We start from the raw sequence: 16,087 nt of genomic DNA, 5'->3' as shown, positions 1-16,087 counted from the left end.
GATCTTCATATTGGTTTATCCTTTTTAACAACAAATGTAGTTTTTACAGGTGAAACTCAGGCTTCCAAACCAGTCGGCCTCCAAAGCTTTCAGAGCTATTAACTGTTAAACAATCCATCTAACAGAGCACACCAGGGCAACACCTGTCAGTCACATCAACTAATATTTTTGATCATTTGAAACATGGCTGAGTTTAAACAAAAGGTGCCAGTTAGCACATATATGTAAGTGTCAGGAAAGTTGAAATTCTAATCTAAAAATGTGTCTAACAAATTGGCCTTAATGGATATTTGTTGTGGTTTACAGTTACTTCACAGTAAGAACGCAATTGATATCAGTATCATGGCTTAAAATATTTTTGTGCTCAGTATCCTTTAAGATGCTCTGTCACTGCTACAGACATTTTTCAGATTTCCTTTTAAAAACAGAGATGAAGTTAAGGTTGTTTTATTGTTTTCATTCTGTTGCAGAAATCTGTTAAAAATGTACGTCTGAAATGCAAGGAATAGCTTAAAGGAACTTAAATTGGCAACAGTCTCTCTAGTGGAAATGTAGTCTGTAGCCCTTCGGCAGTTACAATCTTAACACCTACTGTAAACAGAGCACAAAATAATGAGAGTAATGATTGTAATAAAACAGTGCACAAAGACTGTTTGCAAATCAAAGACTTCATTAAGCACCTTAATGCAGAATGTACTATGAATGTATCCATGGAAGAAGCATTAGCTTCATTTGCTTAAATCTTTAACCTTTTCTGGTATTTTTTTTTCCTGGACATTCACTACCTCTACTGGACATTAATTTCATAGCATATATTTCTACACATGGTACACATTTTTGTACCATAAGTGCTCACATGGGCACATCTGCACATAATTCAAATAGTCAAATAATCATACTGTACTGTTCTAAGTCAGGGTATATTCTGGCAAACGGTTTCGCTTTACCACCATACCTTTTCTCCCTGTATAGTGTAATTCCTATTTTTACTGTCATTTTATTGGAATTCTGTTCTTAGTATCAATTTTTTGTATTTTATTTCTTCTCCTTTATTCTTATCGGTTTTATTTTTATGATGCAGCCAGTCAAAAAGAATTTCAATACATGTCGTATTGTACATTACATGCTAGTATATCTGACAAATAAAATTCAAAACTGAATTTGAAATCACATTTTCCCAATCCTGCTTATGGAGTATTTCCTACACATTCTAGTGTTTCCCTGTTCTAACACATACATCTACATAGCTCAGAAACTGGATTAAATCAATCAGCTGAGATGAGCTGACAGAAATAACAGCAATAATCTGACCTTTCAATAAAAGTTTTTAGCTTTTTATACACGGGATTTTAATTGATTCTGCTCTGATTGAGCACTGGATTGGAGTCAAAGACTTGTCACAGTGCAGGAAATATCTGTATTTTAGTCAACAATTCTAATAAAAAAATGAATGTAATGAAATACGCTATGGCAAATCTTATGAAATAGGCTTCCATTAAAATCTGTCCTCGTTATCATGGACAATCTCAGTGCATGACAATAAGGACATATCTTAAAGCAGACTCTGATTATGGTGCATTGTGCTTGTTAAATGACATTAAAGGTTCATAACAGTAGATCTTTATGTACTTGTCACCATTACATGAAGTCTTTATAACAATGAATACACTTAATAGAATTACAAATAACACATTGTATAAAATTAATATACTCGGGGATGTTATATGTTCACTGTCTTATTCCATAAGAGATTAAACAAATTTTACATAGCAACTTTACAATGTCAAAAACATATCGCACACTGTACATCTCTGTAAAAAATAAAATAAAATGTACACTATATACACACAGGATACATAGAGTTAAGTGAACCGGGTAATGCACTCATGAAGTTCATATTTGAGGCTTTTAAAATCTGGCCGATCCTCTGGCTGCTTGCTCCAACAGGACCGCATAATCTCATAGATGAAGGAAGGACATTTGGGAGGAGCAGGCAATCTGTAGCCACTTTTGATCTCTTTAAGCACACCTTTATTATTGATGCCTACAAAATTCAAGACCAACAACAACAACAAAAAAATACTGTGGTTAAATATAATTAGAATCTGTCTGAATTTCTGTTCGCAAAATTACATAATTCACAGAATCTCTGAGGATTGTAGGAAAGTCATCTCAGTTAACTTAAAATATTGCTGATGTAGCTTTTAAATAGTAAATTAAAGAAAGGAAATTATGGTTTACCTGAATACGGATTTGCGCCATATGAATAAATCTCATACAAGAGAATACCAAAAGACCAGACATCAGATTTATTAGAGAAAATGCCAAGCTCGAGGGCTTCAAGTGCTGTCCACTTGAATGGAATTTTTAGATCATTAGACATGTAGATCGGCTCCTTCGACAGGAATGTAACACATACAGAGAAAAAAAAACCAACAGATTTTCCAAGTCAGTAAATTTTAGCTATAAACTCACAACAATACCAATACACTGATATTTCATTCTAATAGCAGTATGTTTGTGTACTCTTATTTAAGAAAGATGAAACATATGTGCAATTAAATCCATATAAATAAATGTTTTTAAAATAATTTATTATATTTTTTGTTTGTTTCTTTGTAGAATCCTAGTCCAGATACACACATCCTGTCTTAAGCTTAAGCTTTTTGGCAAAGTTAAAAAAAACAAACAACAAAAAAAAAAGAGTCATGTTTGAAGAGTGAAGAGAGCATGTCAATATTTTTTTTAAACATCACCTTGATAATTCGTGCTAAACCGAAGTCAGCCACCTTGCACACATATCCTTCACCAACAAGCACGTTACGAGCTGCCAGGTCTCTGTGAATGCTGTTATGTTCCTCCAGGTAAGTCATCCCATCAGCCACCTGGTATGCCATGTTAGTCAAGATTTCCAGGTCTAAAGCATTGCCCTCTGGACCTCAGAAAAGAAAGCAGAAATAAAAATATTAAAAATATAAATCTAAATATATCATTTACAGCTTCAGCTAATAAACTGTACAGAAATGTTGACAGTAAAGCACTGTTGTGCAATAGTCTGACTCCATTTATGTTAAAGGATAGGATTCTCAAACAAAGCGCTACAGGGAGTCTTTACTGAGCCACTCATCTGTATAGTCTGAGCTGTTGATCAGAAGATTAGACAAAGAGTGAAGACTTACTGCGGAGTAAATCCAGCAGGTTTCCCTTCTCCATGTACTCGGTGATGATGTAATACGGTGTGGAGGAAGTGCATATTGCAAAGAGAGAGATGAGGTGGTTGTGACGCAAGTGTTTCAAAACCTCAACCTCCATGTGAAATGTTTTCTGGTTTAGAGTATCTGAGTGGAACACATAAGAATAATATAAAACATAATATCAAGCATACAGACAGGTGATATATTAAACGGATATTAATGTGGTGACTGGTGACTTTTCGGCTGTAGAAGGGCATTTTGTTGGAATGGTTTGGGTCCACTTTTGAGGCTGGAGTCCCTGCAAATTAATTAAGTTATTCTGATGAATCACAGTTATCTTACTGAGAAACATTTCTGAGGGTAGTGGGTTCTCCTAGCATGATAATAGTCCCATCTAAAGGATGAATATGAAAATGATGTACTCGATCACATGCTTTACAATTCCAGCATTTGGCAGACACCTTTATCCAGAGTAACATACCTTTTATCTCATTTTCTAACTCTCATTAAGGGCATTGCTTAAGGGCCCACCAGTAGCAGCTTGGTGGACCAGGGATTTGAACTCACAACCTTTTAACCAGTTGTCCAACACCTTAGCCACCACATCTCACATATGTCAGCTTTTGGAAGGAGCTTTACAACCCAATCAAACTACAGGAGATTTTACACTGGCATGTTATACAGCATTCTCCACCAATATCTCGGGCTGCACCAGCTGTGGAAATGTCATCTGCATTAATGCTGTTCATTCCTCCAGTATAGCTCTAAGGACTTATAGAATCTGTTCCATGGAAAAATGAAGCGGTTTCGGTAGCCTGTGGTGACCCAACAACTTACTAAGCCATAACACCATAATGTTGGGAAAAGAGGTGAACATGCTATACAGTAATTGTGATACTAAATATTAACCCTTTTTACCAGAACACTGGTGTTCTGTTCCAATGGCAGAAATCGACTTATTAGACATTTTCAATCAGTATAAACAAATTAATTATTTAGTCAGGACTGGCTTTCAGTGCGAGGCATTTTTACTTATGTTGGGATAACCTTAGACAAAACTTTAGTGCTTGAAGATTTTGTGGTGAATTCAAATTTTAAATACTTATGAAAAAGCCCTTTGGGGTATTAAACAAATGGTTTAGATATCAACATTTACTTTGAAGATATAAAAAAACTAACCGTTTTGGGGGTTTTCGTGGAATTAAACTATAAATATATTGCTTCTAGTAGAAAAGGGAAAAAAGAAATCCTACACTTTCTTAATGCCCTGAGTGTCCATTTAACTGAGCCATTATCCACAACTTTAGATATATCAAAATCATTTCAACCACCAGGGGGTAGCACTCTCATAGGTTTTATAAATGATTTGCCCCTTTGTTCTGACACTAGGGAGCAATGTAAACTAAACCAAGCAACAAAGTGCTGTTAATGTTCTTTGCTGAGAGAAGCTATAAATGTTCTAAACTGTAGTCGATCCAACCTAAAGTAAAATGTTTGGGACATGTTCTAACATCTCAAGGGGGATACAAACTGACTCAGCTAAGTTTAAGAGGATCCTCAATTCACCAAAGGCCACCACCAGATTATGAGTTACCTAGGCAAGCTTAATTTTTGCCAACTGTGGATTGTTGATTTTGCGACAATTTCCCAACTCTTACAAGACATCACACATGGCCAGAATTTGGTCACTAAATGACCAATGCACAGCAAAAGCCTGCACTTTAAAATGTAAGATTTTAAGATTTAAAGTGCTTATTGTCATATACACAGTAAAGAAACAAGTTTCCCAGTACAATGAAATTCTTTCTTTGCTGTCCACAGTGAATAACCGACAAAAAAAAGAAACTATGTTAAAAAAAAGTAAAATTAAGTAAAAAAACTCAAACACATAAATAGTTAAAAAAAAAAAAATTATGCGGCAGATAGACTATTTAAATATAGAAATATAGAATATTTTCTGTATATTCAAGTGTACAATGTTTACTTAAAAATATATACCACTATAGATGGTAATAGCAGCAGCAGTAAAGTTAACAATGTGCAAGTTGAATGCAAATGTGGATAATGATAGAAATGGCATTAAAATGAACAGTTTGCAGTGAGATTAGTTTAGCAGTTTAGTACAGCTGATCTGTGAGATAGATGAAACTAGTCTAGATAAAAGTAGTCTATGTCTTCTGGCTACCTGTTCAGGAGTCTAATTGCCGAGGGAAAGAAGTAGTCCCTTAGTCTGGAGGTCCTGCATTTCACACTCCTGTACCTCCATCCTGAGGGTAGGAGTGTGAACAGTCCATGTTGGGGATGGGTGGGGTCCTTGAGAATGGAGGCAACACTCCTGTAGATTACTGGTAAATGGTCTGCAGAGAAGGCAGTGGAGTTCTGATTATCTTCTCAGCAGTCTTCACCACTCTATGCAAATGTTTGCGGTCCCTCATAGTAGTGCTACCATACCACACTGATGCAGTTGGTTAAGACACTCTCAATAACACAGGTGTAGACATTCTTGAGTTATGTGGCATGCCAAACTTCCTCAGCCTCCTCAGGTCCTCGCAGATGTGGACCCCTAGGTATTTGAAGCTGCTCACCCTCTCTACTTCAAGCTCTCAGATGAACAGTGGCTGAGGAGTTCTCCAATCCTTCCTCGTGTCCACCATCATCTCCTTTGTATTGTTTGTGTTGAGTGTGAGGTTATTGTCCTCACACCATGTCACCAAACTGACCACCTCCATCCTGTAGGCTGCTTCGTCCCTCCCAGTGATCCGTCCTATCACTGCAGTCGTCCACAAACTTCGGGATGATTGTCCTTGTGAGACGTGACACGTCTCAGTCATCCGTGACACAGTCATGCGTGACACAGTCATGCGTGACACAGTCATGCGTGACACAGCTGCACGCATCCGATTCAAAACACTGATGCTGGCCTACAAAGCCAAAAATGGACCAGCTCCCTCTTACCTCAAAGCCCTCATCACTCCTCGCACTGCACCCCGCACCCTCCGATCTACCAGCACTGCTCGACTGGTTCCACCATCTCTCAGGGTAAGAGGCAAGTATACTACAAGACTCTTCTCTGGTCTGGCATCAAGGTGGTGGAATGAACTTCCCCTAGAGGTCCGGACAGCTGAGTCACTGGCTATTTTCAAGCGGCGGTTTAAGACATACTTATTCAGGAAACACTTCAACTAGCACTTCTTTCCTTATCTTTTGCATTTAAAAAACTTTGAGACTTTTTCAATGTAACTTTGAACAAATGTTTTAAACTCATGGTATCTTAAGTATGTAACCTAGTGAACCAGCATTAATGTATTCAGTGTTAGAGATTTAAGCATTTATGTACGTCGCTCTGGATAAGGGCGTCTGCCAAATGCTGTAAATGTAAATCTAAATGATGGTGGCTGAGATTCTATTTTCAATCCTGACAGACTGCGGTCTGCCAGTCAGGAAGTCCAATAGTCAGTCGCAAAGTGAAGAGAGTAGCCCTAGTGCAGACAGTTTGTGGGTGAGTTTATGGGGGATGACTGTGTTGAAGGTGGAACTGTAGTCAATAAAGAACATCCTGCTGTAGGTGTCCTTATCTTCCACATGAGAAAGGGAAATATGGAGGGCAGCAGCAATAGCATCTGAGGTGGACCTGTTGTTCCGATATGCGAACTGCAGGGGGTCCAATGTTTCCAATTTGCTGCTCTGAATATGGGCCAGCACCACTCTCTCAAAACACTTCATGATGATTAGAGTGAGTGCTACTGCTCTGTAATCGTTCAAGCAGGATGGGGGGCTTTTCTTGGGAAGTGGTATTACAGTTTTTTTGGATTGCATACACACTAAAATTAAAAGTAGTACACTATTAGCAAAACCTTACACTCAAGAGGCAAAACATCAGCCCATATTTGCACAACTATAAGCACAACCTCACACTTGTTGCAAAACTCTACACACAGTGATTTGCAAAACACTAAACACACTTAACATACATTACACACAAAAATCTATCATGAAGTCACTTCCATGCAATACCAAAGCACTGACTGTCAAATTACTGCACCGTCCAACCAATCGGTTCAACACAGTCATCAGGTGTGCAAACACTTGTTTGCTTAATTGTAGACACACCAATCAGGTGTATAATCACTATAATATATGTTTTACTTCTGTTCTATGTTTATGTTCTGTAAAGCTGCTTTGAGACAATTTCTATTGTAAAAAGCGCTATACAATTAAACTTGAATTGAATTGAACTTGAATTGAAATAAAAAGCAGCAGGTGAGTTCATAGGTCTTCAAGCACAATGTAAAGAGTCAGAGAAAGAGTAATACGAGGAGGAGAACGAGCAGAACGAGAAGGAGGAGGAGGAAGGCGAGGAAGAGGAATCAACAGAGGAGGAATCAACAGAGGAAGAGGAAGAGATGGAGGCCATGCTGGAGGTAGAGGTAGAGGTAGAGCAAGAGGAAGACAAGAAGGTGCTCGATGAGGACCGAATCTGACAAATGAGATCCGCGCAACACTTGTTGACCACGTTGTCAACCACGGCCTGACGCTGAGGGAGGCTGGACTGCGAGTACAGCCAAATCTAAGCCGATACACAGTGGCAAGTGTGATAACATTTCGACTGGAAAATAGGTACAGTGTATTGTAAAAATATCATCATATCAACATCATATCTACACTGAACTACACAATTTTGCATGACACTGTTCCTCAGAGAGTTTTACGAATGGATGAAGAGGAGATCCAGCATGAGTTCATATACGTAGATGAGGCTTCAACCTGATGAGAACACAAAGGAGGAGAAGAAACATCATTGGCCTCAGGGCTATAGTCAATGTCCCAGGGCAACGTGGGGGTAATATACTATAACACTCTGTGCAGCCATTACACAGAATGGAGTCGGTGGAAGGTATATGATCTCCGCCTCCAGGCTGAGGTACCCCTCATCCAAGCCATGGAGGAGGCCTGTGACCAGATGGAGGTAGCAGCAAAGCAAGGATGGATTCGTCATTCACAACGTTTCTTTCCAAGGTGTCTTGCTAATGACAACATTGCCTGCGATGTTGATGAAATTCTCTGGCCAGATCCAGCTAGGCGAAGAGACAATGTCTATTTTTTTTTGTATTTTTTACCATAAACTTACAGTACATGTCAACATTTTGGGCGTGTTGACAAATAAATCAATCAAGATTGAGTTTCTTCAATCTGCAACATTGGTCTTGTGTAGTGTTTGGTGAATTTACATTATATTTGTACTTTATTGATGGTAGCCTACTCTAATCATAGGGAAGTAGAAGTGCTAAATGTGTTTTAGGTTTATCACAGCAGAGTGTAACTCGTGCAAACAGAGTATAGTAATGTGAAACGTGTGTGTTTCATATGGTAACAAAGTGTGGTTTTTAAACAGAAGTGTATAGTTTTTACAAGAGTGTTTAATTATGCAAGGGATCTGTAGTGTTTTGCTAATTGTGTGTGGTTGTGCTAATTGTGTGTAGTGTTTTGAAAACACGGGCCCTGTTTTGAAAATCGTGCTTAAGCAATCCAAAAAAACTGTAAAGCAGTTGGCTCAACTCCCTGACTGAGGGAGAGGTTGATGATGGAGGTGTGTACATCAGCCAACTCCATAGCACAAGCTCTGATGGCCCGCCCAAGGATATTGTCTGTCCTTACAGGGGTTGATCTTCCTCAGTGCTTTGTGTACCACAGCGGATGATACAGTAGGAAGGGAGAAGTGGGGTTGGGTGGTCCCACTGTTTATGTGGGTCCCACTCTGTGTTGACACTGGAGGTCTTGAAGTGGGCGTAGAAGGTGTTGAGGTCATCCGGCAGGCTGTCTGAGGGGCTGATGATAGATCTTGTGGTGGGTCTGTGATATGTTGCAGGCCTTGCCACATCCGCCCGGCATCAGCATCTATACTCTCTCCTGGCCGCTGTAATGGCTTTTCGCAGTTCATACTTAGCAGCTTTGTACTCTGCCTCATTGCCAGAAGTAAATTCAAATGATCGAGCATGCAGCGTGTGGCGTACCTGACTATTTATCCAGGGCTTCTGATTCGGGACGTTGTCTGGTGACTTGTATGGTGGGTATGATGTTATCAATACAAGTGCTAATGTATCCAGTCACATACTCTTCAATCATGCTCAGCAAATTTGAGCAGCTAATAACAGATTTCATCTGCTCCATGTTTGGATAATCCAGATTATGAGAAGATTATTCACTTTTTGTGAATGAGAATAATGTCTGCTGTATCGACAGAAAAACACAGACACAACCAGGCCTGTTTGGACCCAATGATTCTAGGTCTCCCTTCATGTTCACTGGCAACTACAGCCTAAAGCCTTTGTGTCTTGTTCTGATTGTGTACTAATGCACAAATGTTATGTACTACATCATGCAAACACATAATTTTCCCACCATCGCACAGAACTCATTAATCAAATGCTTGTGTTAACACTTCAAAACATCTTCTTTTCGTTTCACCAGTGTTACTGTTCATTGTATTCAGCTATTCTATTACGAAATGAGCTAATTATTGTTTGTTTTAGTCATTATATCTAAACCACGTGCTCCCTTAACTGATCAACCTAACCTGAATGTGGAAGGGTCATTCATCCAACTAGCAGATATACTCCTTTGAATGCATATGCAATTGTTGAAGCTTTTGGTGTGGTTATGTCCTACAAACTCTATTCACATCATGAGAGTGATGCACTCTTTCACTGTCTACACTGATAATGCTTATGCAGACTCTGTTGAGAGTCTCTCATAGAGAAAACCAATCACTCATTCTGTATTGATTGCTAATTGACTGGATGTAATTAGCCTTCTGTCTTCTATTGCCATTTGTAAATGTAAGACTCACACTAATAACTCTGTCTGTGTTGAATTATTGTTGAAGAGCAAAACCCTGCGTTCTTTCCTAACAGCAGTGCAGATGAGTGAGTCCATAGATCCCGTAAATGCTAACGGTGATGATTTTTCATGGACTAGCACTGACGATTGTGTAAATGACAGCATTGTGCAATGGTGAAAAAAACTGCAATCTAACTGTTTTAAAGATCTTGGTTTCAGACGGACATACAGCACTTCCATCTGCATGCTTTCACTTTTTGGTGAAAGTGATACATGGGTCTGACCTCATAATGAATATTATATTCACGATACTTACAGTATCTCACTAGAATTTTCTATTGCAGTAACCAAATGGCCTCATGTTATCATTTATATGAAATACAGGCATGTTTTGATATATAAGCAATCTGGGGAGATGAAAGTACTGAGAAGCTACTGGAAATGATGACCTGACAAAGAAAATGGGCGAACCTAAATATGGCCAGTTAACTAATAGCTTACCGTTGTTCTTGAGAATTTTGATGGCCACGTGTGTTTGGTTCTTCCATTTGCCTCGATAAACGTCAGCAAAGTAACCGTTGCCCAGCTTGTTCTCTAGAGTAAAGTCTTCTTTGGGAAGTTCCCACATGTCCACTGTGGTGCGAGACAGGTCTTGCTGCTTGGGCTTTCTCTGAAAACAAGAGTGTTACCACACATGGATTTACATGGATTTCTTCTAAATACAGGGTTGCCAAGTCTGTGGTTTGACATATTGCATGAATTATATTTGACTGCAATGCTTGTATTGAGTATTTTACTACCTAATTTATATGGTACTTAGCAAGATGATAGAGAAAATAGCATCAGAACAAGATCTTAAAACTGTAAATAGCTCTTTTTAAAAAGTTCAAAAATAAAAGTATTACCAGCAACATTAACAGATTTTGTTCACCAGCTGACATTCTTAATGTAAGATTTTATACAGAAAAACAGACTGTGTTTATGAGTACTACTACTACACAGTGTTTTGTACATAGCTGAAATACATATATTTTTTTAATTATCTGAGTGATATATTTAGAATTTTAACATTATGGTCTAGTTTGAATTATCCAGTGGCCTAGTTTTGTTATCCATATCTGGCAACCCTGACTACATAGATACACACAAACACAACAATCTTTAATAATTCTACATCAAGTGTATGTAGTGAATAGTATTAGCTTTAATACTGTATTATTTGTGATGACCACGGGCATCTCAACACCCTTTTACTGGGCATTAAACCTAGTAAAACTTTACTGTGCTCCAGTAAAACTTTTATGAGAAATCATTGTAGCTACTGAAGATACGTAGTATTTCCTCTTCATTAATGATATCATTTACATTATTTAAATGATTTAAAACAGGAAAGATTCTTGTAACACCAGATGATGAAAATATCTTGTGCATCCTGTTTATTTGTATGACTCTCACCCTGTGTGTCGCTTCTGCCTTCACATGGAAACCATGGTTTCAGTCAGACAAGGATTGAAAGTACAGTACGACATTACAGCTGAGGACTAAGGAACAGTAACTACCGGACTAACACTTTTCTCTGTTATTTGTATTTAGTTGAATGAGGACATTCTATTTTCCATGTTTAATCAATAAAGTACTAAAGTACTTTTCTAAAAGTAAAATTCTAGAAATGCCCGACTAATGAAATAGCAGCTAGAGTTAAAAACCACTTCCTCAATTCTTTTCGATTTTTCTACTTTCTCTGGCACAAAGGAAAAAAGCTCTTCCTGTCTCACCTTGACGCAGGGTTTTCCCAGTTTGTGCACAGAGGCCAGAGGATGACTCTGATAGTGTTGTACAAGATCCAGGATACTGGCGAAGCTACAGGTTTTTTCCACGTAGAATTCATTCTCTGAGTGATAGATCTTAAAGTGCTTTGCTTTGTTTTTCACCTTAACTGATTCAGAAGAAGAAGCATTAGGAAAATGTGAAGAGGCAACAACAATTTTGGTAACATCTCAGTCTGGAAAAAACAGCATTCACGAATTTCATTTCATACTGGCATTAAAAAAATAATTAATGCTTGCTAAGGCTTTGTTATGTAGGCTGGTAGCAGATTTTGCATGAATCGTATCAAACAACTGGCTTGAAGGTGCAAGGCACATAATCAAAATTAAATTGATAGCTTCACAAACTCTTTTATCTATCAGACTATATAAAGCAAATAGCCTTTAAATACACACCTGAGATAACATGGCCCACATTGTCAGTCTCACTGACTCGCACCAGGAAAGCTCCATCTTTGTTTTGTTCTGTCAGGAGGTGACTGAGGCAATCAATCCGGTTCATTTTGCCAAAGAACCACCTGATAAGAATAATAAAGATAATAAAACTGTGCCCATTTAGTTATATTTAACTATACTTTTAATCCAGCTTTATTTGCTCTGTGTGTACGTTAGGAGCTCGGTGTGTACGTTACATGCTCGGTGTGTACGTTAGGAGCTCGGTGTGTACGTTAGGAGCTCGGTGTGTACGTTAGGAGCTCGGTGTGTACGTTAGGAGCTCTGTGTGTACGTTAGGAGCTCTGTGTGTAAGTTACAGTAGGTGCTCTGTGTGTACGTTAGGAGCTCTATGTATACATTACGTGCTCGGTGTGTACGTTAGGAACTCTGTGTGTAAGTTACAGTAGGTCCTCTGTGTGTACGTTAGGAGCTCTGTGTGTAAGTTAGGCGCTCTGTGTGTAAGTTAGGTGCTCTGTGTGTAAGTTAGGCGCTCTGTGTGTAAGTTAGGAGCTCTATGTATATGTTATGTGCTCTATGTGTAAGTTAGGTGCTCTGTTTGTAAGTTAGGAGCTCTGTGTGTACGTTAGGTGCTCTGTGTGTACGTCAGGTGCTCTGTTTGTACCTTAGCTGCTCTGTTTGTATGTCCGGTGCTCTGAGTGTACAGTAAGTTATGAGCTCTGTGTGTACGTTAGGTGCTCTGTGTGTACGTTAGTTGCTCTGTGTGTAAATTAGGTGCTCTGTGTGTACGTTAGGTGCTCTGTGTGTACGTTAGGTGCTCTGTGTGTAAGTTAGGTGCTCTGTGTGTAAGTTACGTGCTCTGTATCTACGTTAGGCGCACTGTGTGAAAGTTAGCTGCTCTGTGTGTAAATCAGGAGCTTTGTGTGTACGTTAGGTGCTCTGTGTGTAAATCAGGAGCTCTGTGTGTAAATTAGGTGTTCTGTGTGTAAGTCAGGAGCTCTGTGTGTAAATTAGGTGCTCTGTGTGTACGTTAGGTGCTCTGTGTGTACGTTAGGTGCTCTGTGTGTACGTTAGGTGCTCTGTGTGTACGTTTGGTGCTATGTGTGTACGTTGGATGCTATGTGTGTATGTTAGGTGCTATGTGTGTACGTTAGGTGCTCTGTGTGTAAATTAGGAGCTCTGTGTCTAAGTTGGGAGCTCTGTGTGTAAGTTAGGAGCTCTGTGTGTAATTTAGGTGCTCTGTGTGTAAATTAGGTGTTCTGTGTGTAAATTAGGTGTTCTGTATGTAAATTAGGAGCTCTGTGTGTATGTCCGGCACGCTATGTGTAAGTTAAACCTCATCACTTCAAGTTACCTCCAGTGACCAATAGGAATCAGACCTGACCCCTATCTTAAATTTCAAATTTCATTTTTTTCACGTTATTTATGCAAGCTCTCCAATTTTTTTTCTTTCTGTCTCCTATAAATATACATTATATTTATATTCAATTTCTGCTTTTAATATCTATTTTAACTTTTGATAATGGCATATCTGTTATATCCATAACTGACCTCAGCAAAAATAAGCAACTTCCTCATTAAAGGAAGGAATAATTAAGCAATCAATACATTATCCTAATTTTCTGTGGTGTCCAGATATCAAGTGATCCATATTCACAGAAGGTAGAGGGGCATTCACAGAAGGTGTCAGCAGGCAGACAGAGCCCATCTGGATTCAGACTGCTCTGTTGCTTATATCTCAGAATTTACTTTGGAAGATTTAATTTTATATTGTATAATGTACTTGTGACATACAGTATCACAAACACAGCAGGAAGTGGTGAGTTTCTGAAATGTCACTGCAGATAATTTCCTCAATGCCATTGCACAAGCCAAGGACTTTCTAAATGATGGAATAATGTAGAATGGTACTGTGAGTTCTGACAAACCAGAAGTCCATAAGATGGAGATACAAATGTTGCCAGAGAGGATTACCCCTCCATTTTTGACCCTCATCCATAACTTATCTTGTAAAGGAAGAGAAAGGACATTTTAGCATATTCTACTATGCATTGTGACAAAAAAGGAAAAAAATATGCCTGAAGTCATCCAGTAATACATTGGTACCAAAAGTGGTGTAGGCACTGTAAGATTTCTCAAGAATGCACACAACAAGCACAACAACTGACGGTTTAGGATACTGTTCCTCAACATGACAGAGATAGGAGGCATTGTTGCTTTCATTGTCTGGATGGGAAACCCTGACTGGATTATTTCAGAGAATAGCAGAAGGTGTTGTGTGTTTTTCAAAGAACCTGTGCTGACCCTAGTCATACTACACATAAGGATACAAGATCTCAAATCCCAAATCTACTTGCCTGAATCTAAGCAACAATGCTGAGAAAGAGTGTGAAACTTCTGCATTTCAGGTTTACCATACAAACAGAAATGCAAGAATGAGGTGGCACTTCCTGTATTTGCCTCACATGGCTTGGTTCAAGTTGTGTGTACCTGCTGCCTTGCAAATACATCAATGTGCATTTTAATGGATCCCCTGTGTGTGTGTGTGTGTGTGTGTGTGTGTGTGTGTGTGTGTGTGTGTGTGTGTGTGTGTGTGTGTTTAAAATAGGACAAATATTTAAAAATATTTTATTAATAAAATAATAATAATAAAAATAATTTAGTGTTTAAAAAAAGAAATTTTAGTTTTAATACCAATCACGTTTCATAACAATTTAATTGTGTTTTCCAATGAAATGCCTAATAATATTTAATTGTGTTTTCCTATGAAATGCCTAATAGAAAACAATAAAAATATGTTTTAAGACCAAATATCCAACAGCAGCTGTTCAGAAAAGAAGGTGAAATATTTTGGTCTTTTGAGGATTCAAAATTTGTTATACACTTGAATCATTATGACTAACTTAAACCAAAGCTTATTAAACTTCTGGTGTATGTTAGGCATTATGGTTTATATTAATTATTAGGTATTCTGTATAAAATCCAGAGCACTGCTTTATTGCTGTTTAATTCAGGCACTAGGGATTATTCCTTGCAGGTCGTGTTTTCTTATTTAAACTCGTGGGTTATTTTAGTGCACACGTTTAGGAACGGACAGGAAGTAGAAAAGGTTGAAAGGTTTAGGAGAGTTTAACACTCACGGTTGCAACGTGACCGATTCGGCGCGCTCCAGGAAATTGTGCGGCACGACCCCGGTGGCGAGCACGCGCCCGTTTGCGTCCAGTTTAGCGGCGATCCACCAATCCCCCTCGCGCCTGACGATGCGGAACCGATCACCGGTATCGAACGACAGCTCATCATTGTCGCGAGCTTCGAAAGCCCATAATGCCACATAAACGGTGCTCTCCTCCGACGGTAAAGTCTTATAGCGCTCCTCCAAATCCAGACCACTGTCCGTTATGCGCTGATCCCCGTTCGAGCTTTTCCCCTCGAGTCCATCATTCTTTTTCTCGCTTTTGAATATTCGTTCCCATAGTGCGCGGAGACACGGGCACGACCTGTTCAAACACCCCTCCATGTCTCTCTACGGCGCGCTCTGTGCAGACGCACACGCACTGCTTAGTGACTGCACCAATTCAACAACAGCGTGTGTGTCTAATCCGGGGGAAATGATCTGATGTCATAGAAGTCCGTAAACTTCCTCATTTCTACCACACCTACAAGCACGCAAAACTGGGCGAAACAGCTGACTGGAAATGAAGCGCACAGTAAATAATCGCAGTAAACGATTAAACCGCTGCATAAACAGATAAAATCTTAACCTTCACTCTAAGCAATAAATGTATCAAGGGGACGTGCACGAGCATCATGAGTGAGTTCTTAAAAAGTACTGTATTT

The 16,087-nt window shown here is 38.9% G+C and overlaps 1 protein-coding gene across 1 annotated transcript; it reads right to left on the bottom strand.

Moving 5' to 3' along the window:
• Nucleotides 1-1,405: 1,405 nt before the first annotated feature.
• ptk6b (PTK6 protein tyrosine kinase 6b) lies at nt 1,406-15,863 on the bottom strand. Its single transcript, XM_027145074.2, has 8 exons — nt 15,391-15,863; nt 12,254-12,375; nt 11,807-11,967; nt 10,533-10,701; nt 3,180-3,338; nt 2,757-2,938; nt 2,242-2,395; nt 1,406-2,044 (listed from the first exon to the last, which is right to left on the bottom strand). Exons 1-8 carry the CDS (start codon nt 15,765-15,767, stop codon nt 1,863-1,865), a joined length of 1,506 nt encoding a protein of 501 aa, XP_027000875.1. The 5' UTR covers nt 15,768-15,863; the 3' UTR covers nt 1,406-1,862.
• Between the last annotated feature and the right edge of the window lie 224 nt (nt 15,864-16,087).

Source organism: Tachysurus fulvidraco, chromosome 23, assembly GCF_022655615.1.
Source record: "Tachysurus fulvidraco isolate hzauxx_2018 chromosome 23, HZAU_PFXX_2.0, whole genome shotgun sequence".
NCBI lineage: Eukaryota > Metazoa > Chordata > Actinopteri > Siluriformes > Bagridae > Tachysurus > Tachysurus fulvidraco.
Note: the sequence above shows the minus strand (reverse complement) of the source record. Positions and strands in the feature narration are given on the sequence as shown.

Bases quoted from the DNA above. Each gene is read 5' to 3' on its own strand.
- ptk6b (XM_027145074.2), bottom strand. From the start codon at position 15,767: ATGGAGGGGTGTTTGAACAGGTCGTGCCCGTGTCTCCGCGCACTATGG. The intron at 10,702-11,806 runs GTGAGACAGGAA...TCTTGTTTTCAG, and splicing joins TGGGAAAACCCTGCGTCAAG to AGAAAGCCCAAGCAGCAAGA. The intron at 2,396-2,756 runs GTGATGTTTAAA...TTCCTGTCGAAG, and splicing joins GTTTAGCACGAATTATCAAG to GAGCCGATCTACATGTCTAA.